We start from the raw sequence: 23,924 nt of genomic DNA, 5'->3' as shown, positions 1-23,924 counted from the left end.
TATTCCTGTTAAGCTACCATTGACTTTCTTGGCAAAATTAGAAAAAAAAATACTTTAAATTTCATATAGAACCAAAAAAGACCTTGTATAGCCAAGACAATCCTAAGCAAAATGAACGAAGCTGGAGGCATCACAATACCTGACTTTATACTACAAGGCTACAGTAACCAAAACAACATGGTACTGGTACCAAAACAGATATATAGACCAATGGAACAGAACAGAGGCCTCAGAAATAACACCACACATCTACAACCATCTGATCTTCGACAAACCTGACAAAAATAAGCAATGGGGAAAGGATTCCCTGTTTAATAAATGGTGCTTGGAAAACTGGCTAGCCATATGCAGAACACAGAATCTGGACCCCTTTCTTACACCTTATACAAAAATTAACTCAAGATGGATTAAAAACTTAAATGTAAAGCCCCAAGCCATAAAAACCCTAGAAGAAAACCTAGGCAATACCATTCAGGACATAGGCATGGGCAAAGACTTCATGACTAAAACACTAAAAGCAATTGCAGCAAAGGCCAGAATTGACAAATTGGATCTAATCAAACTAAAGAGCTTCTGCAAAGCAAAAGAGACTATCATCAGAGTGAACAAGCAAACTACACAATAGGAGAAAATTTTTGCAATCTACCTATCTGACAAAGGTCTAATATCCAGAATGTACAAGGAACTTAAATTTACAAGAAAAAAAACAACCCTATCAAAAAGTAGGCAAAGGATATGAACAGACACTTCCCAGAAGAAGACATTTATGCAGCCAACAAATATGAAAAAAAGCTCGTCATCACTGGTCATTAGAGAAATGCAAATCGAAACCGCAATGAGATACCATCTCATGCCAGTTATAATGGCAGTTATTAAAAAGTCAGGAAACAACAGATGCTGACATGGCTGTGGAGAAATAGGAATGCTTTTACACTGTTGGTGGGAGTGTAAATTAGTTTAACCATTGTGGAAGACAACGTTATTGGTGTGGTGATTCCTCAAGGATCTAGAACCAGAAATACCATTTGACCCAGCAATCCTATTACTGGGTATATACCCAAAGGATTATTAATTATGCTACTAAAAAGACACATGCACACGTATGTTTATTACAGCACTATTTACAATAGCAAAGACTTGGAACCAACCCAAATGTCCATCAATGATAGACTGGATAAAGAAAATCTGGCATATATACACCGTGGAATACTATGCAGCCATAAAAAGAATGAGTTCATGTCCTTTGCAGGGACATGGATGAAACTGGAAGCTATCATTCTCACACAAGAACAGAAAACCAAACACTGCATGGTCTCACTCATAAATGGGAGTTGAACCATGAGAACACATGGACACAGGGAGTGGAACATCACACACTGGGGGCCTGTTGGGGCAGGGGGTAGGGGAAGGAGAGGATTGGGACAAATACCTAACTCATGTGGGGCTTAAAACCTAGATGACGGGTTGATAGGTGCAGCAAGCCACCATGGCTCATGTATACCTATGTAACAAAACTGCACATTCTGCACATGTGTCCCAGAACTTAAAGTAAAATCTAAAGAAAAATGTAAATAATGTATATGCCAAATGATGCCGGCAATGGTGATGAAAGACATTCTTTTAAAATAAAAAAATAGTTTAACTTTATTTGAACACCCTCAACTCACTGTTGCACCTCTTCTTTGCTGTTTCTCTACCAAAGTCACCACGTTAATATAAGAAATGAAAGCAAGACAGTATCACCTAGTTAGATTCCTTCTCCAGCTAACATGGGATTAATAAACTGATTTTCATTGTGATATATACACACACAGCACACCACATTTTCTCCAAGCTAATATTAAGGATCACAGTTTACCAAAAGTTGTGCAGCCTTTTCTCTTTGGAAAGTCTCTCTTTGGAAAGACTAGGATGACATAAACCTACTATATGCCATTCTTCACTTAGACTGACAGAATTTTAATGTATAGCAGAATTTTTTTTTAAGTGCCAATGTAGAGCTGACTGCTTCCTCTATAACACATAAAATGCACATGGCTTTACAGGGCCAGTTTTCTGTACAATTGACATTGGACAATGTAGGAACAAATGTAGATTCAAGCAAAACAGCACACAAGAGAACATTTTGTATAAAAGTTGTGGCTTTTCACTTTATGTATTAAATATATATATATTTTTTGTTGTACTTTAAGTTCTAGGGTACATGTGCACAAAGTGCAGATTTGTTACATAGGTATACATGTGCCATGTTGGTTTGCTGCATCCATCAACTCGTCATTTACATTAGGTATTTCTCCTAATGCTATCCCTCCCCCACCTCCCCCACCCCCCGACAGGCCCCAGTGTGTGATGCTGCCCACCCAGTGTCCAAGTGATCTCATTGTTTAGTTCCCACCTATGAGTGAGAACATGTGGTGTTTGGTTTTCTGTTCCTGTGTTAGTTTGCTGAAAATGGTTTCCAGCTTCATCCATGTCCCTGCAAAGGACATGAACTCATCCTTTTTATGTCTGCGCAGTATTCCATGGTGTATATGTGCCACATTTTCTTAATCCTGTCTATCATTGATGGACATTTGGGTTGATTCCAAGTCTTTGCTATTGTGAATAGTGCCGAAATAAACATACGCGTGCATGTGTCTTTATAGCAGCATGATTTATAATCCTTTGGGTATATACCCAGTAATAGGATTGCTGGATCAAATGCTATTTCTAGTTCTAGATGCTTGAGGAATCGCCACACTGTCTTCCACAATGGTTGAACTAATTTACACTCCCACCAACAGTGTAAAAGTGTTCCTATTTCTCCACATCCTCCCCAGCACCTGTTGTTTCCTGACTTTTTAATGATCGCCATTCTAACTGGCATGAGATGGTATGTCATTGAAATTTTGATTTGTATTTCTCTGATGACTAATAATGATGACAATTTTTTAATTGGAAAAAACTACTTTAAAGTTCATATGGAACCAAAAAAGAGCCCGCATAGCCAAGACAATCCTAAGCAAAAAGAACAATTGTTTCTTATAACCTCAGCTTTCTCACATGTAAAATGGGGCTATCTACCTCAAGGGCTAAGGAATATAAACACAATGAATTTAAATGACTTTAAAGCATAGTATTTTTCATATAGTAGGCAGTATAAATACTAGATAATATCATACCATAAAAAGGTAAAGGTAATGATACATATCTTACCTAACAACAAATAGTTTATATAAAATGATATTAATGTTAATCTTATATGGTAATGAATAATTTTAGTACAAGTATGTCTTATATTATTCATGATGTACTAAAAATAGTATTTGTTGTTTATCAAAAATTTAAATTTAACGAGATGTCTTATATTTTATTGGGCAGCGTTAATATATATGACGTAGTGTTTGTCACATGAGCTCTGTTGCATAATTCCAGGAGTCATCATTTGTGCTGTGTTCTGGGCGGGGGGCGGGGATGTCAGTAGACTACAATGAGAATGGTTGTCCTTGAGTGGAACTCAATGCCCCTAATATATTTTACATTTCAATGGTGTGTTTTTGTGTGTTTACCAAAGGTGAATCCAGGTGAACCTCAGCCAGCCTAAGCTGTCATATTCTAGGCAGAAGATATAAAAATGTTTTGCATCTGTTCTATATTCGTAGTGATTATTTCAGAAGTAATTAGTAGTGTATCATAGAAAAACCTATGGCTGTCTTCATGCCATTTCCATAGTTCCATAGTTGTTTGGAGCATCATAGTCTTTATCCATAAATCATTTACAGCTTTCTATCTCAGAGTTCATAGCAGGTGGATAAAATAGACATTCCTGGGGAACCTCTTTCTGAGCAGTGACTTAAACTCTGAGAAAATGTGAGATTTGTTTACAATATTGAGTAGTTCTCTATAGTTTTGTTTCCTGTTCTCATTTTTGACCATCAGGGCCACGAGTACAAAACAATATATATTTGTGATATGGTAATATATTATAATAAAACTATAGAGAGATCTCAATATTGTAAAATGTTAATTTAGCATTTTCTCACAGGAGAAACCATCACATCAGGGCTGATAACTGGTGATACTGAGCTCAAGTTCATGAGGTGTATATGGAGGGAGAAGTCAAGGAAAGCCAGGGATCCAATCTGGCCACCTCTTCCAGGACCACAGGTAACTCAAATTTAGTCATAAAGGCTGGAGATCCTCGTGGAATCATTCACTGCCTAATTCAATTCAAGGCTCCTCAATTGATCTCCAAATAAAAGCCAGCCCAAGCCTTAAAGAATAGCCTAAATGATCAGTGGTTCAACACTGGGCATTGTTTCACGATCAGGCTCCTGCTGAGTTTGTTCTCCAGAATTAAACCCTCCAATTGAACTTGAGGACATGAACTCCAGTTGCTGACACTGTGCTTACATTACATCCGAAATAAGCAAATCCTTCTTTTTTAAAAAGTGTTTCTTGGGGACATTGTTCTTAGTGTTTCTTATCTTAGGGAAATTGTTCTTATTTTTGCTTTGGGAGGAAAAAATTGGCAGTCACCTTCCTCTAACTGAATCACCATGCAGAACTAACAAAAGAGAAATCATCTTTTCTCTTTTAGTAGAGACAGAAGGCAATTGAAAATATAGAGGCACCTTCACTGCTTAGCAAACAGGACAGAGGGCATGTTTTTAGGTACCATTTAAGGGTGAAAGCCTACTTCTTTGCAGTCCTTCTTTACTCTTCCCTTTGGTCTTTAATGCCTTACCTTGGACGTTTGCTTCTGGAGCGCCTGTCTTGAGGTAAGGCGTGTTACTTTGCCTAGTCAGAGGCACTGGCTTTGTGTCCAGGGAATGCAGAAGTCCTAGTGGGAAGTTCAGAGCTGATTGTATGTCCTTATTTTTTCATAGCAATATCGATTTGACAAAACTAACACATTGTATTAGTCAGGGTTCTGCAGAGAAACAGAACCATAGGATGTCTCTATCTCACTCCCTCTCATGCACTCCGTCACTCCGTCTCCCTCTCTCCCCACCGCAAGTCTCTCTCTGTCCTTCTGTCCATGTCTCTCTCTTCCTCTATCCCTCCATCTTTCCCTCTGTCTCCCATTTCCCTCTCTCCCCGTCTCCCCCTCTGTCCCTCCATCCCTTCACCTTAGTCTCTCATTCCCTCTCTTTTTCTCTCCCTCTCTCCCTCCATCTGTGCCTCTCCTCCTCCTCCCTCTCTCCCTTCTTTCCTCCCTCCTCCACATCACTCCATCTTACCCCTCCCCTCTTTATTGTATGAACTTGACTCATGAGATTATGGAGGCGACAAGTCCTAAGATCTTCTGTTGGCAGCTGGAGTCCTAGGAGAGCCCACATGGTTGGTTGTTCCAGTCTACAGGCGGTCAGGTTCAAGACTCAAGAAGGGCTGATATTTCAGTCAGGGTCTGAAGGCAGGAAAATGAAATTCCAGCTCAAAGGCAGTCAGAACGGAGGAAGTCTTTCTTAACTCTGGGGAGGATCAGCCTTTTTGTTTTATTCAAGTCTTCAACTGATTGGGTGAGGGCCACTCACATTGAGGAGAGCAATCTGTTTCACACAGTGTTCAATTTAAATGTTAAACTCACTCAAAAATAGCCCCATAGAAACACCCAGAAAATGGTTTGACCAATCTGGGCACACTGTGACTCAGTCAAGTTGACACATAAAATTAACTATCACACAAATATATAATACTGAAGCAAGTATGGCTAAAACAGCAGGCTTCCATCAGTTCTCATCTAGAGGTGCAGTAACTATCACCAGAAAAGTGAGGACATCTTTGTTTGAATTAGTGTTAAACTAATTCCAAAATATCTGATGCCCTTTGGGCAGTTTGTTAACATGAAATGCTCTGATTCCCTGTTTTCAAAGTGAGAAAAAACATTTAGTTTTTATTATTATTAATTTTTAAATTGCTGCGCGTATAAAATAGACTATTCCACTAAAAAAATCTTGCTCCCTTGCATCCACATTAATTTTCTTTTCTACAGGTGAGAGCCACTGAATAACGATATTTATAGGCAATCTCTAGAATTGGTGTAGTGTAGTAAAAAGTACTACATCAAGTCAAACAATATCACTCATGATATTGCTTATTCACTTACTAGCTTAAGATATAGAGCCCAGTTTTCTCCTTTGTATTTTTTGGAATAATAACTCTTTCCCTATCTACCTTATGAGATAGATAAAGGGCCACATGATATAAAATGACCCTGAAACATTTAAAATACTAAAAACTCTGCTCTATATAAGATAACATTATTATCTTTAGTCTATATATACATCTTCCTCAATGTTTTTAAAAAATATCTATAGTTGCATGCTTGCTTTAGAGTTGTTTCATACCTCTTCAGGGTATTTCTAAATGTTTTGTCATCACTGCTCAGGATAATTCATCTTGAGATAGCATTATCTCACCCAGTAGTTAAAAAATTTCTATAAATTGGTTATACACAATTTTGTGACTTAAAAGGTCTTGGAATAAACATGGAGGTACACGTATCTTTTTGATATAGTTATTTCCTTTTCTTTGGATACTTAGTAGTGGGATTGCTGGGTCACATGTTAGTATTTTTAGTTTTCTGAGGACCCTTATACTGTTTTCCATAATGGCTGTACTAATTTACATTCTGACTAAAAGTGTGTAAGAGTTCCCTTTTTTCAACATCCTCACCAGCGTTGGTTATTTTTTGTTTTTTTCTGATAATAGGCGTTCTAATAGGGGTGAGATGATATATCATCGTGGTTTTGATTTGCATTTCCCTGATGATTAGTGATGTTGAGTATATTTCTCATATATCTGTTGGCCATTATGAATAGTTGGCAGATGAATAGTATGCAAATGTGTTTGCCCATTCTGCAGGTTGTCTCCTTACTCGGTTGATTGTTTCCTTTTAGTTGGATATAGTCCCATTTGCCCATTTTTGCTTTTGTTGCTTGTGCTTTTGAAGTCTTATGCACAAAAAATCTTTGTCCAGTCCAATATCCTAAACCCTTTCCCTTATGTTGTCTTCTAGTAGTTTACAGTTTGGGGTCTTACATTTAAGTCTTTAAGCCATTTTGAGATTTTGAGTTGATTTTTGTATATGGTGAGTGATAGGGGTCTAGTTTCATTATTCTTTATGTGGATATCCAGTTTTTATAGCACCATTTAAAAATTTAGTATGTGTACACACACACACACACACACACACACAGTGGAATACTATTTAGTCATAAAAGAGAATAAAATTCTGTCATGCATGACAACATAGATGGGCCTGGAGGATATTATGTTAAGTGAAACAAATCAGGCACACAGAAAGATAAATACCACACGTTCTCACTCATATGTAGGAGCTAAAAAAGTTGAACTCATAGAAGCAGAGAGTAGAACTATGGTTACTAGAGGCTAGGAAGAGTAGCAGGAAGGGGGGATATGGGGATCTTTTGATAACCAGGTGCAAAATTACAGCTAGTGAGGATAAATAAGTTCTAGAGTTTTATGGCACTGTAGGATGACTATAATTAACAATAATTTGTTGCATATTTTTAAATACCTAGAAGAAAGGAGCTTGAATGTTCCCAACACAAAGAAATAATAAATGTTTAAGGTTATGAATATGCTAATTACCCTGATTCAACCATTACACTTGTATTCATACATCAAAATATCACTTTGCACCACATACATTTGTACAATTATTACTTGCCAATTAAAAATGTTTTTTAAAAAGGTTTCGATAGTATATAAAGTAAGCAAGAACTAATCACTTACTGAGACCCATATGGTGTTCCATTACGAAAAGAAATAGTAGGAATATATTCCCATAAAGCAGTTCTACTCAAAGTTTGTTACTTGATACTCATCCACAATGAAATACGTACAGAAATTGAGAGAAAGCGTTTAAAATCTTTTATAACAATTGACATTAACATAATATCAAATGCAGTATGTAATTTGGTGTCCATTGAGTGTAATGATGAAAAGTTGGACTTCCATTTTGCATATCCTTATATTTTATTTTCTATTAATTTATATTTATTATATTCTACAAATATATTGATCCATGGCATATTGGAAATAAAAATAGTTCACACTCCAGGTAGCTTAAGAAATTACTCTAAAGTCTCAACTTCATGCTAGTACTGTAGCTACTTCAGAGCATTTAAATGTCATTCCATCAAATGTGAATGTTAGCAGATTGTTTTTAAGTTTTAAAATTGTGTTCTACTAATAGCCTTTTTCAGAATTGTGTTTCTATAATAGCCATAATGCATATGCAAAAACCCAGACGTAACCTTTGATCTAGATAGGGCAGTGTTTTCTTGTCCTCTACAAGTATTCATTTGCTTAGCCACCTTGAAATGTTCTGAAGTTCTGAAATTGTCTTAAACTGCTCAAAAGCAAATGAATGCCAATAAATCTGACTTTGACAGCATACATACACTAAAAACCTGAGAAAAAGGAATTCATTTCAGAGAAAATAAATTATTTACATATTTTTGCATAAGATGACAGATCTGGGCTCCCGTTAACAATGGAGAGGATGCTTTTCTAACTTTTAATGAGCTTTTGACAAAACTAAATAATAAACCAAGAAACCCTTGTACAAATGAAAAAATGTAGAAACAGACCAAAATGGGGGAGTTACTTATAGTGACATGGACAGTTACATGTAATAGATGTACGAATTGTAGTCATATACTTTTACAATCTAATATACACTGCACAATATTCATTCAATGACTATGTGTAGAATACTAGCTAAGGCTAGGAACTCTTTTTTCATAGCCTTCACTCTTTGACTCAAGCTTATTGACGAATAGGCAAAAGTGAATAAAACAAGGAACTCAGATATATTTATTTTTGTCTCTATAATATTCTTTTGAACCACAACCTATTTTTTAATCATTGGATTCTAAGAATAAAGTCAGTGTTGTAAATTGGCAATAACATCAGATTAACATCTATTTCTAGCCTGTTCCTCTAGCTGAGTGGCCTTGGGCAAGTCATAATCTCACCACTAGCTTCTGCTTTTTTCCATCTGTTAGATAACAAGATTGGATAAGATGCCACCTTAGGTCCATTCAGGAGCTTTGGCCATAAAAATTTAAGTTAAAAAATTATAAAAAGATCTTTTTGATTGCAGTTATCTTGTGAAAAACCTTTCTGGAAAATTAAAAGGAAAGTGTTCTTTGTTTCATAGTGCCAATGAACCTTTTGAAAATGACCATCCATTTACATAAACCTGATATATAAATAAAATTGAAAGTAAAAATATAAACGTATGTACTATTTTAAAGTTTATTTTATGCATAATTTAAATTCTATTTTCAACCAATATATTCAAGACTAATACTGCATTCATTTCAAAGAACAGAATTACTTAAATAACACTCCCCAATGTCATATTCTTTCTGTGAATACAAATTAAGGAATGACACTATCCAATGTGCTACTGTCTCTGTGAATACAAATTAAAGAGTTGGCCTTGTTGTTTGAATTTGGATTCAGAAAATAGCTTACCAGGCAATCCCTTATGTACTAAGCTCTGCGTATTTATGGTACACCATTTTGAGCAGCTGCGATCCATTCAATACTCAGGGAATTTGGAAATGACTTTGAATTTGGATAAACTGGTACACTGATGCCTGGAGAAAATTCTAAATTCTGTACAGTACCCTGAGACAATGGCGTAGACTGTAATTATTAACCTGATCAAGGGCAAAGGGGTATTGAATATTGAGCAAATTCCAACCCATTCATAGGACTGTCATGTGCTGTGGCCCACTCATTGCTAGGCTCTGGGTTGATGAGGAACTCCAAAGCTCTGGGGCATGTATTTCTTGTATAACTTGAGTAGTTCTAGACATGTGGGACTCAGAAATCACATCATAAGAAAGTTGTTCATTTCTCAATTCTTTTTTAATTCTAATTCTTCCCAGTGAAAAGACTCAGTCTGGTGCTAGTGTGCTTCTAACACTTCCATTAATTATGAATTCCCTTTGCAACAGAGAGTGAAGCGGGAGCACCAAAGCCTTCTGCAAACAGTATCTAGCTATAATTTGAAAACATGAGTTTGTTCACTGTTTTTACAGTAACCTTCTATTTATGGCAAGTAATACTGGCCTTTTAGTTATGGTAACAGCACAAAGTTTTTTTTTTTTTTTTGGACGGACTCTTGCTCTGTCGCCCAGGCTGGAGTGCAGTGGCGGGATCTCAGCTACTGCAAGCTCCGCCTCCCGGGTTCACGCCATTCTCTTGCCTCAGCCTCCCGAGTAGCTGGGACTACAGGCGCCCGCCATCAGGCCTTCTAATTTTTTGTATTTTTAGTAGAGATGAGGTTTCATGGGGTTTCACCATGTTAGCCAGGATGGTCTCGATCTCCTGACCTCGTGATCTGCCCACCTCGGCATCTGCCCACCTCGGCCTCCCAAAGTGCTGGAATTACAGGCATGAGCCACCACGCCCAGCCTACAAAGTTATTTTTTAAAATAGATTTATTTAAGCCCCAGAGGTATGTTTATTTAGAACAATTTTAAAATAAGTAACAACCTATGACTGTCAAAAATTTCTAACATTTGGTATTTTAAATAATTGAAACTTGAGAAACATTGGACTTGTGGAAAGTACACTGAGCTGGAAGATAGGAAAATTAGTCACTAAATCTAATTTTAGGCCTGTCCCTAATTATTAGATTGTTCTTGGGCAAGATTGAATCTTTCATGTCTCCATTTCCTCATTATCCGGTAAGTGTAATAATATTTGCCAAACTACTTTTGGAGTGACAATGTGAAGATTAAAATTAAATGATGAATGGTGAAATACTATGAACCTTGGAAGCTAAAAGTAGATAAGGTTCATTATTATGTATCTGAAATGTCCCTTTTTTTTTATTTACCGCTTCACAAAAACAAAAACAAAAACAACATCAAAACCATTTATAGAAGAATAATATTATCTCTGTTTTTTCTCTAGGACCATTACAGTTATTGGTGGTGATATTGATGATGGTGGTGGTGATAGTGGGGTGTGTGTGTGTGTGTGTGTGTGTGTGTTTATATGTACGTCTGTGACAGAGAAAGAGAGAGGGAGATTGACTTCACTCATTCAGTCACTATATGTAAACTATTCCTAAATATTAAGGCTCTAGTCATCTTTTCCAGATTGATTATATTTTATTTTTGCTATTTCCCATGGTGCTAAAAAGCTTGAAAAGTAAACTGTGTTTAAAATGAAACTAATGATACATCATATTCACTCCAAGTTTTAATAAAAATATCACAACCTATCTGAATATTTAGAGTTGTTAAAAATACAGAAATTTAGTTGCATACAAAAATTATTTCTTGGCCTGAAACAATATTTGGATTCTTGTTTATTTTACTTGTTTATTGTTTTTAAAACCATAAATATCTAATACTATGATATCTTTTCACAAAAGATATTTTACTGTTACATAATACCATTTTCTATAGACTTCAAGATTTCTTTTTCTAATTTAATGTCTGGCTTATCCTTGAAGCTAAGGTTTTTGTTTGGTTAAAATATAATAGTTCAATTAAATATCTGGTATATTTTGATATTAATGACTAATCTGTCAAGTTTTTGACTGTTTTATTTGAGACATAAATACAACTAACTTCTAAATTATTAATTCATTATATAAAGTAGAGAAAATTGATACACACAGAAATAATGCTAGTAATTGTGGTTTGGTTTCCCATTCTATTAAGCAAAGCTTATTTAAGCATTATTGCTGCTGAATTAGGAGATGATAGACATCATAATCTTATTTGTATATAAATATTTAGGCTTGGTCTGGGACGGCAAGTCTCAAACTTAAGCCGTCATCAGGATCACCTGGAGGGCTTGTCAAAACACAGATTTCTTGGCCCACTCTCAGATTCTGCTTCAGTAGTTATGTGGTAAGGCCTGAGAAATTGTGTTTCCAATAAGTTCCCAGGCGAGGCTAAGGCTGATGTTGCATTTCTGGGATAATACTTTGAGACTCGTTGGTCTAGTAGAAGGCAGTAGACTAGAGCAATAAATCCCATGGACTTTGGTGATAGGCCCGGATTTCAGCCCTGACTTTGGCACTTATGAGCTGTGTAACTTGGATAAGTTAGGGATCAATTTTCTCATCCATAAAATGGTAATTATATCTATTATGAATATTGAATGAAATAATGCATGTTAAGTGATTGGAACAATGCTTAGCATATTATGAACTCTCATTAAATGCAATATCACTAACTAATTGTGATGGTAGTAAGAGTGGTAATCATAGAAGTAGTGGTTAATGGTAATAAAAAAGAATATACACATTTGCCTTAGTTCAATTGCATCAGAAGTATTGGTCGGCCGGACGCAGTGGCTCACGCCTGTAATCCCAGCACTTTGGGAGGCCGAGGCGGGCGGATCACTAAGTCAGGCGGAGATCAAGACCATCCTGGCTAACACGGTGAAACCCCGTCTCTACTAAAAATACAAAAAATTGGCTGAGCGTGGTGGCGGGCGCCTGTAGTCCCAGCTACTCGGGAGGGAGGCTGAGGCAGGAGAATGGCGTGAACCCGGGAGGGGGAGCTTGCAGTGAGTCGAGATCGGGCCACTGCACTCCAGCCTGGGCTACAGAGCGAGACTCCGTCTCAAGAAAAAAAAAAAAAAAGTTTATTAGTCTTTCTAAGGAATGATGGGCGGAGAGCTTGGCTTTCATTGGTCATTTTGTCTATGATAAACATTCTGCACAAGACATCAGTAGAAAGAAGTAATGCCCCTAGTGAAAGCACTTTCAAGAGCATTTTGGGGATTACTATCTAGATTGCAGTTTAAACAAAAGTTTCTCTATTTGTACAATGTTTCTCAATACTCAGAACTTACCATATTTGTTACTTTCCTTCCCTTAGCAACAAGAGCAAGACCCAACAAACCTATACATCTCAAATCTCCCCATTTCTATGGATGAGCAGGAACTTGAGAATATGCTGAAACCCTTTGGACATGTCATTTCCACAAGAATACTAAGAGACGCTAATGGAGTCAGCAGAGGTGTTGGCTTTGCCAGGTAAAATTCTTTCTTTGTATGTAATCTATCTTTCCTCATTGTTCCTTTTAAATTCCATTCCTTTTTTAGTACTAGAGCCCAAAGCAATAGAATATGCAAAAAAAAAAAAAATTAAAAGTAGCTTATCAAATGTGTCATCCCTCTGTATCTTTGCTTGGAGCTAAAGAATTTCAATGTAATTATAAATAAATTGTGCTTGTTAAAATGTACGTAGAATGTGTTTGTGTGTCTTGAGTCATAATAACATACATACTCAGTTAGTTCCCAGTCCTCTCTGTGCCCGTAGATCAACAAAATCAGATGCTGCCAATACCTGACAGAGATAATAAATGCCCAGTACACCAAAGCAAAAGAGCCCATGTGGTGAACAAAGCATCTAAATGTTTTTGCATTGATTTCCAAAAAAGGGTGCTAGCATTTCTCAGTAAAGAGAAAATAAAAGAAAGGAAACATTTAGAGAAACAGGAATTACTGAGAAGACCCAACAAATTCAGAAATACAAGGGAGGTCAAGAAGCCATTTGCATTTAAGAGGCCCTGGCTATGTTTTTGATATTTTAGGCAGAAGAGGGGGAAAAAAAAAGTATTCCTTTCATTTTAAGAAAAGGAAGAGTAATTTTCATTTTAACTTTGAAGGAATGTTTACAAAAGAGGATTTCAGCCAGGAATAGCGTTTAAATAGTTGTACCTGCTGTGCTTTCATGAAAAACAAAGCTAAAGAAACCACAGAGTAAAAGAAACTGCTCAATGACAATGAAGAAAAATAAGTCTTGTCTCTATGGCTTGGTATGTTTATGTGTGTCTCCAGCTGATTTAACATGGATGAATGGATGGATGTTAAGTGTTATGTAGAAGTCAGCCCATTGCAGACAAGTTTGTTCATCTAGGGCTGGGCACGGTGGCTGATGCCTGTAATCCCAGCACTTTGGGAGGCTGAGAAGGGCAGATCACGAGGTCAGGAGTTCGAGACCAGCCTGGCCAACATAGTGAAAACCCATCTCTACCGAAAATACAAAAATTAGCCGTTGCATGGTGGCGCATGGCTGTAGTCCCAGCTACTCGGGAGGCTGAGGCAGAAGAATCACTTGAACCTGGGAGGCAGAGGTTGTGGCGAGCTGAGATCACACCACTACACTCCAGCCTGGGCAACACAGCGAGACTCCACCCAAAAAAAAAAAAAAAAAGAAAAAAAAAGAAAAAGAGAAAAAAGAAAAACCATTCCAAACTAACTTCCATTAACTCCCTTTAGAAGATAACAAATCGTCATGTATATGTTAACTAATCTCTATTTCCTTGGAGTTACGGTTGTGGACCATGTGTGAAAATTCTTCTTATTCTCCATAATATATACGTAGTAAACCAATAGACATATGCAAGGTACATGCTTGATGAATTGAATAGAAATAAACAGAATGAAGAAAATGTCCCGACTTGAATGTGTGCATGAGATATTCAGGCTTTCAGGACATTGACAACTGTTGATTTTCATGGCCAAGGCAGAGTTTATGACACTACTTGGATCTCTGAATTTAGCCAATGTAGTCATTCTTATATAGTGTGCAACTAGCTATTGGAGGCCTGAGCAATGTGGGAGTTCACTGAACCAACTGTCATGTTTCACTTTACATACCATACACATTCCCTTGGTTCTTCCCCCATCCTTTGCCCTCCAAAAACTCTCCAATAAATTAGTTTCTCCTTCATTTGGACTTCTGCTGGGAAATAAATGCATTTCAAATTCATTAAGAGAACGTATTTCCAAGAAGACCTACAGTGATTTTTTTTCTTTAAACAAAGGATGTGTTGGTACAAAGTATATTAGTTTCCTAGGTCTGTCATAACAAGATGTCACAGAACAGTGGCTCATACAACATGAATTTATTTTCTGACAATTTTGGAGGCTAGAAGTCAGAGGTCAAGATGTCTTTATAGCTGGCTTCTTGTGACACCTTTTCTTCTTGGCTTGTAAATGGCTGTGTTCCCCTTCTGTCCTCACATGGTCTTCCTTCTGTGCATGCCTATGTCTTAATCTCTTCTTATGAGAGCACCAAGTCATATTGCATTAGGGCCCACCCTAATGGCCTCATTTTAACTTAATTACCCCTTTAAAGGGGTAATTACAAATACAGTCACATTCTGAGGTATTGGGGATTAGGACTTCAACATATGAATTTTGTAGGGGACACAATTCAGTTCATAACACAAAGATTGAACCATTTCTCTCCCATTTATCTTTTCTATACAATGAGAGTTTGCTTAAAATGAGGCATATTTTTAAGTACAGAGTCAAGTAATATATATTCTAAAAGGCAGAACTATAATGCTGGCATATGAGATCGTGAAAGAGTAAAACTTACAAAGTTGTTTTTCTTTAGGAACTGAGGAAGGGTGGGAATTTTACATTTTATCTCTATTCTGAATGCAGCCTCTCTCTCTCCTCCATTGCATTTTGCATATAGAAGCCACAGTGAGTCCTTCAATGTTCAAATCTCATCATGTCAGGGTCCTGCTTACAATCCGTCAACATTTCACTTGCCAGCCTCTCCAGCATCATTCTTGATATTGCTCACTTTCTTGGCTTTGACTCTTTCTGTCTCATGTTCAGGTACAAGCTGCCCTTCTTGCCTGGTTATGCTTTCCATGGCTCTTCTCCTGACTTCTGCCTACTCATCTCTCAGGCATTGGCTTAAACATCTTTTCTTCAAAGAATTTTTCACTGACCTCCAATCTTTGGCTTTGGACAAAGTTAGGTGCTCTTGTTATAGCTCCTATAAAAGTTTTGTTTTTTCTTTCAAATAAAATATATCATGATTACAATGAATTCATTGTTTAATTTCTGTCTTCACCAAATGGATTGTACATTTCCTTAGGTCAAGTTTTCTTTTTCATTGTTGGATGGATGACTGGGTGTGTGGCTAGTGGATTTCATAATTACTGTTCTGTGAAGTTTCAGAATAGCTAAATTCACTGGTCTTTTACAACTTTGATCTTCAAATATGAATTAGCAGTCACATTCCAGTTCTGAAATTTAGGTATCTGTATTTCAGAAAGTGGCATGTGGACTGAAAAGGCAAACATAGGTTCAAGTCAAGCCACTGATTTCTTATGCCTAAGAAATAAAAATGAAGTGTGAGTCTATCTTTTGAAAGAAGCCAGGAAACCGACACAGAAAAAGTATTTCATTCTCCATGTATCTTAGATTTTAAATTTTGAGGAGCAGAATCCCATATGATTAACCTAATTTGATGGGGTGAGAATATATTTTTAGCTGTACCATAAATAGATCTGCCCAAATTCCTACTTCCGTATAACATTTGCTGTGCATTTTCTCAAGCAATTATGGCTTTTGCCTTAACTAATTTGCTCATTCACAACTTAATTCTTGCACAAATGTTTCTCCTTTTAAAAATATTGTCCTGTCCCTTTTCCACTCAGCTTTTCTCATCTGAAATTTTCCCGCTGAACCACAAAACAGAGATGATTTCAGTCACCATTTTCTTGATTCTTCCAAGAACAGCACATAGCAAGTGCGAGAAATTATTATATTACGTGAAGATGTCTTGGGACAGTGGTTCTCAAAGTGTGGTTCCCAGATCAGCAGCTTCAGTGCTTCCTAAAAACTTGTTAGAAATGCAAATTTCCTGCCCCCAACCTACCGAATTAACAATCTGGTGGTGAGGGTGTTCAGTAGTCTGTAATCTGTGTACTAACAAGCACTTTAGATGACTCTGAAAGCACTCTAAAGCTTTGCCTTAGGTCATTAGTACTTGTTCTTAGGATTCAGATGAATGATCTGTTAAAACTGATTGCTGGGCCCACACTTAAAGTTTCTGATCCAGTTGGTTTGGGGTGAGACTCAATATTTGCATTTCTAACAAGTTTCCAGGTGATAATGACACTGCTGATATGGGAACCACCCTTTGAGAACTATTGCTTTAAAGTTGTCTGATTTTTCCAGGTGGAGTTGATTCCTGTTGATGCCTGATTTACATTGTTTTACTGTCTCAAAATTACTAATAAGGAACTATCCCCCTTCCTGTTCCTCAAGGGTAGAGGCCATGCCTTCTTCTTTGCATCTGTCCAGTACTTAGAATATTGACACATAATTGATCTTGAGCAAATTTCTTATGATAAATAAATGAAATCACTTTAAGGTTTTGGGTTTTTTTTTAATATAGCAATATGCAGAAAGACATTTGATGATAATGATAAACCAATTGTGAGATAGAGTACTGGAATATTAGAAAAATCTATGGTAGCATCAGCCCAACTAGTATTAGCTCACAAATTGTTTCTTCCTCTAGGAGTTTACAGTTCCACAGGCATTATTAAAAGAATATGCTGGCTGGGTGCAGTGGCTCAAGCCTGTAATCCCAGCACTTTGGGAGGCCAAGGCAGGCAGATCATGAGGTCAGGAGTTCGAGGCCAGCCTGGCCAACATAGTGAAACCTCATCGCCACTAAAAATACAAAAAAAATTAGCCAGTCGTGGTGGCACGTGCCTGTAATCCCAGCTACTCGGGAGGCTGAGGCATGAGAATTGCTGGAACCTGGGAGGTGGAGGTTGCAGTGAGCTGAGATCGCACCATTGCACTCCAGCCCGCGCGATAGTGTGAGACTCTGTCTCAGAAAAAAAAAAAAAGTGCTTATTTAATTGGGAGAATACCCAGCCAATAACTGTGTCTAGTAAATTGTTGTACATATCTCTTGAATTTATGACTGTTTCAATTCAGAAAACCTGAATAATTTTTTCAGTGGACTTCATTTTGAATGTTACCACTGGTGACTTCTAACCATCATATGTGGTCCTTAATTCCTGTACAAGGGATTCCAAAATTCCTTTGACTGAAAAGAACCCCCCCCCAATTATTATTTTACTTGCAACTATACATTAATCTTCTTTGATAACCATCTCTTCAAAGTAAAAGGAGTATCTTCATTTTATATTTAAAACGCTGAACTTCAAAGCATTGATTTGAATGCCAGTAGGGCGCACAGACAGCAAAATTACAGGCTTTTCAAAGTTCCAGAAGCACAAGATAATGTCTGAAATTACAGACATTTTATTTTATTTTGTGTGTGTGTGTGTGTGTGTGTGTGTTTTTACTCTCTTGTAACTTAAAACAATTGTGTAAGATCCACCCCCCTCCAGGCAGCATTTTATAGCCAATTTATAAACCTCTAAAAACAGAAGTTTATGGTGGGAATGCTCACAGCCCCACTACTGCAGAGCTAGTGAATGCCAACAGAGTACCTTGCCTGCGAGGGTAAGGATCAGAGCGTAAATCAGCCAGAGTCTGGAGGACCGTGACTGTGTGTTCATGTTATCCATTTCCCATTCCCAGAAACATGAGACTGATTGTCCAGCAAAAATCACATTGAGAGGGTGTTATGAGAGGCCAGTAAAGAATGACCCAAAGTGGGGAAGTGATGGGTGGGGGACAGGGGGAGCGGGGGGAGCATTCACAATTAATCCAGCTTCAACATCTGGGAACATAGAACCTCTTTAAGCAATGCATTTACTATCCCCTGGTGAGCTAAAGAGCGTGAGAGACCGCTGAACAGAGAGACCTTTGTGTTTTGTAGTAATTTTTGCCCTTCTTCAATACTCTTAATTTGATTCTCATGGAACTTTGTTTGAATGACTTCTAACATATGGGCAGCCCTGTGTTCTACCTCTCCCTACTGAATGTGCAAGTTTTCTAAATAAATAATTTAAGTTTTTCTTTCTTTTCATTAAGTAAAAAAAAAAAAAAGATGGTTATAGGCATACAAATACTAGCCTGCTTATTAAATATCAATCAGTATAAACAGCAGGTCTTTTTTGTGTATTCTACTAATAACTTTGAATATTATTAAAATGTTATTTATTTACTTTCTACTGCCTGATACTTCTTGTTCTCTTCTTCCATCTGCTGAAATATAGTGAGACCACAGAAACAGAATAATCATATGAAAATACAGGAATTTTTAAAAATATGTTAAATAACAATACTTTATTTGAAGGCAAATATATGACTCTTTAAAATGCCCATCAAGTCTATCAAATTTTTTTAAATTGTTTGGAATTGTTTGGAATATTGTTTTGACTGTATCTGTCTTGAATCCATCACTGCAGTAACAATTTCTCCCTTGCTATTTTGGCAATCCTTTTGCCATTATTATTTTAAACACATGGAACCAGGAAATCAAAAGTGACTAAGGAAAATCTCTAAAGTATAAACTTAGTGATTAGTAATCTCCAAACTACAGCTGTGTTTGTACAGAAACAGGTTACAATTGTGTTTTCTGAGATTGAAGAGAATAAAGGTTGTATGTTTCATTCTTTTTGGTAATTTTAATTCTTCTTCTAATTGCCATCAGATGTGGTCTGCTGGAGAGTATACTCCTGGACCCCCTGCAGCTTCTTCATCTTTGTTCTTCTTTTGTGTGTCTCATCTTGTTCCTTCTGCTTGCCTCTTTGTCTTTCTCTTACCATCAGAAAGTCAAAATCACAGCTGGAGAGTGTTGAACATTCTATTTTCTTTTTCATATATTCAGAGCCCTGGGTTTCAAAACCCTAACTAACCAGTGAACCAACCAAACAAATAAATTGCATCAAATAATTTGTTATTCTGAAATTTCCGAGACTCCAGTCTTGTTGTATATATGCCTTTATAAAAATCTGACGAAGGAGATACAATATATATTTTATTGCTTTATTATTATAAAATAAAAATGACCACATATGAAATAATGCCCTCTGTGAAATGGGAAGAGAGTTCTGAAAAGTCGCTTACCAATATAAAATGGAATTGGGGGAGCTTTGTTACCTCCAGATTAGAACTGGTGGCCATTCAGTATGCTCAGGGCTCGTAACATGTCTTTGACCTGTACCTGCTGTAAACACAAAGCATGTCAAGGACTATTGGAGCATCCAGAAAAGTGGGGACATTGGAGGTAGCTAGTCTGCTTCTGGCCAATAGAAAAGTAAGAGGTGGAAATATAGCCCAATATCGTTTGGACCACAAATTTGAGCCTCTTTTATTTAGTATATTTTCTACACTCTCAGCTTTCTGTGAATTGGGCCAATACATTTATTCTCTGTATCTCTATGGTTATAAACATGGTTCTACATGGGTCTGAAATAACTTAGCTTATACTTAGTTCTGCACCTATTACTTGTGTTCTCGGGGCAGTTATATAAAGTCTCCGAGCCTCTTTTCCTGACATATATCTAGATAGATAGATGATAGATAGATAGATAGATAGATAGATAGATAGATAGATAGATAGATAGATCGATCGATCTACATATATATGTCAGGTCACTATTATCCAATACTGGCTTGGTCAATATTCCAGTAATTGCTATAGACGAAGTAATTCAGAGATGTACATACACCCACAAAAAATCTGCTTTTAGAGACCAACATTCTACTGGATTGGGGATGATGCAGGATTTTTGCTCCTTAGTTCAGCTAAATCTGGGTTCTTTTCTCATGACCAGGAAACATTAGGCATATGGATACATTGAAGGGTGAGAAGGGCGGAATTTATTAAGTGAAAGGAAAACTCTCAGCAAAGAGTGCGATAGTATAGCCCTAGGTAGTATTGGAAAAGGCAACATTCGATTGGTTAAAAGGCATTATTCAGAAAGAATCAATCGGGAAAGAGTGGGCAAACAGGGGTAGAATTGTCCCTCTGGGTCACAGGTTTCAATTGGAACCAGCAGTCATGTCTTTCAGCCTTCAGGCTGTTTTAGGCTTGAAGGTGAGGTTTCACCAGGGACCCTTCCCTATCTGCCTAGGTATTTGTCTGCCTCCTGCCTCTATCAGGGAGATGACAATAAGTATGTAATAAACAAATAATCAAACATCAGATAATGAAAATATTACAAAAACACCCCAAACATAGGGGTGTAATAGAGAGTATGGGGCAATAGGAAGCAAGAGGTAAGAGAATGATGTTCTGTCTTCAGAGGGAACATTGAACCTAAAATACAAATCAGAAAGAACCAGCCAAGAAAATCTCTTAGTGGGAGTAGGGAGGGAAGAGAACAATCCTGGCAAAGAGAAAAGGAAGTAGAAAATCTAAGGTGGGGCCAAGTTTGGCATGTTTGGGAAATAGAACGGAAACAAAATTGTGAAACATTGAGTAAGGGAAAGAGGTGTAATAGGTAATAATGTCAGTCTTAAATAATGAGATTCAGAAAATATGATTAAGTACAGAGTTTATTTGAGCTCAGAGCTTGAAGATGGCCACTCAGGAGAGTAGATTCAAGTTGCCCTGGATATACAGTCCAAATAGCAGTAGTCAGAAGTGGGTCTTGAAAGGAAAAAAGAAGCAGTTTTTAAGTTTTTACTAAGAATATACATTAAAGTAATATAAGCTATTGATTGGCTATTCATGGTTCTTTGTATCACAGATTCCAAGAACATGAAGATAATGGTAGAGGCAGCTAATTAGGAACAAAAATGCCTTTAAAAAATTACCCTGGGCATAGATGCTGTGAGGAGGGGCACAACTGAAAGTCTCAAACTCATGGCTCTCTGGGTTGGATAAATTTTGCATACCTCACATAGCTCAGCCTGATCTGAGTTTTCTCATTTCCCTCCATTTCATCAAGATGTTTTGAAGAAAGCATAGTAGATGAACTAAAAGCATTTTGACTCCTTAGTCCTACATCATTAGGAAGGTTCATTCTCAAATGGTCCTGTCCCACCCAGGTGGGTGTGTGGGGAAAGGGCAGGGGAGAGAATACATCTCAGTAAGAAATTTTAAGTGTGCCTAAAGCTGAATTGGAATGGTATCACAGGGTGGCAAAAATGAGACTTTAGCCAAATCTCAGTCAACTTATTTATATAGTTGTTGTCACTTGTTGAATCATCCTGGTCTTTAGAATATTATGACTTTAATTTTCTCAGAAGCAGTAAAACAATGAGAGATACATATTGCACATAAGGATTACAATCAAAAAGAGAACACATATTCCAGAATGAAAAAAGAAACCTGTTCCACTGGTGAGTCCACTGAAAACATCCTGAAGAAAATTAAGCCCCTGTCCTTTAGAGACTCATAGCTAGGAAATAATTCTGGATTTAGTCTAAAATATAGGAAAATCATAGAAACTCAGAAACAATAGTCAGTGCTGGAATCTAATAGCAGGTGTGCTATAGTTTTCTTCTGAAACATGATTTTTCTCTCTCCAGTTCCCCATGGAAACCAAGGATAATTCTTAGTCTGATCAATTTATTTGCAAAATAAGTTTTAGTAGTGTTCTTGGCCTGATTATTTGTATAAAGTGGAACAAGAATAACGAATGGCCATATAGGCTCCTTTAAGTTGGCTTTGCTAGAACTTTTTCATAAGGAATCTCAAATTAGATTTTTAAAAGCCTCTTGAGGCTAGGAAGACAAGCCAAGGATTTGCTGTCAGGTTGTGCCTGTAATACCTATATGAATTGGGTAAAATCCTCTCTTCTTGAGGTCCCAAAATATCTTGAGGTTCCTGGGCCTGTCAGAAAGTGATATTCTTTACTTATCGTAAGGTCAGGAACCTTGTAAGAGAACCATGTAAAAATGTATCATGCCAGTCTTTTCAAGAGGCTTTTTATTGGGTTTCTAAAGTCGACTTCAATTCCTCAAAGCAATCTGGTCATATCTAAAAATATGCCATTCCAATAAAAACTTTGGTAAAATTACCAGTGTTCAATGTGTCCTGTTACCAAAAAACAAACATATTCTTATTGAACTTATGCAAATAACTATATTGCCATAAAATGAGAATACTCATTATTAGTTTCCATATTTTGAAGAAATCAGCTAAAGAGAAAAGTGAACGTTTCAATTTTGCTTGCAAATGTATACTTTACCCAGTTGCTATAAGCTATGAATAGCTGAAAAGAAAATAAGACAAAATATAAAAGTCAGTAATGTTGCAAACAAAAAAGTCATAAAAATCATTTTAGTCCTCTATTAGTTCAGTAAATTGAAATAACTTTTGATTGATGTTGAGTTAGCAATCTTCATTAATGTATCAGCTTTTTAATTAGAGTTCTGGAAGATTTTACTTAGTCCAAGGTAAGATCTCGAAAGTTATCAGAAATCTTTATTCAAGAATTCTTGTTGGGATTCTTTTCCATGAATTTCCTTGAAGAAGAAGTAAATTTTGGACTATAGCTGATGCAATTGACAAGAAATTTAATTATTTTGTGGCATAAAACAATTTAATATAATCATAATTGTCTGATAGCATATATCAAGACATATCTGAATTTTAAGAATCTCATATAATTTTGGAATACATTAATAATACATGTATACTAATATAACTCAAACGTATTTTTCTAACTTTTATTTTAAGTTCAGGGGCACATGTGCAGGTTTGTTAATAGGTAAACTTGTGTCATGAGGGTTTGTTGTATAGATTACTTCATCACCCATATATTAAGCCTAGTACCCATTAGTTATTTTTCTGATCCTCTCCTTCCTCCCACCTTCCACCTTCTGAAGGACCCCAGTGTGTGGTGTTCCCCTCTGTGTGTCCATATAAACAGCATTTCTGATTTGACGATGCTTCCTATATGATTTTAACGTACCAAAGAAGCATTATATGTCTCTCCTGGACTTCCAGGGGTTCCTCTTTTATGTCCAGGTTAGTACAGATCAAAAGATAATTTTAGAATTTGAAATTTAATTTTTGGAAATATGTAAAGTACTAAAGGTTTAAAACACTTGATATTGAAATTAAAAAATGTTTAAAACACATGATCCAAATAGAATCAGAAGTCAATGCATAATAATAGTCATTTATTTTGTGAAAATGATAATTCAAAGGTTTCAGAAAGCAAAATTTTTTATTATTTGATGGAGAAGAGATTTAATACCCAATCAAAGGACCTAATAAAGACAACAT

General features: G+C 36.6%; 1 protein-coding gene across 5 annotated transcripts in view; it reads left to right on the top strand.

Annotated features, from left to right (window-relative positions):
* The window catches only part of RBMS3 (RNA binding motif single stranded interacting protein 3), a 1,191,227-nt gene that overhangs the window by 916,963 nt on the left and 250,340 nt on the right, over positions 1-23,924 (top strand). For all 5 annotated transcript variants that reach the window (XM_032162240.2, XM_058442835.1, XM_058442834.1 and 2 more), the window contains one exon: positions 12,873-13,030. In XM_032162240.2, coding sequence (XP_032018131.1) covers positions 12,873-13,030 — 158 coding nt within the window. The remainder of the gene's footprint in view (positions 1-12,872; positions 13,031-23,924) is intronic.

Source organism: Hylobates moloch, unplaced genomic scaffold (assembly GCF_009828535.3).
Source record: "Hylobates moloch isolate HMO894 unplaced genomic scaffold, HMol_V3 SCAFFOLD_8, whole genome shotgun sequence".
Lineage (NCBI taxonomy): Eukaryota > Metazoa > Chordata > Mammalia > Primates > Hylobatidae > Hylobates > Hylobates moloch.
Note: the sequence above shows the minus strand (reverse complement) of the source record. Positions and strands in the feature narration are given on the sequence as shown.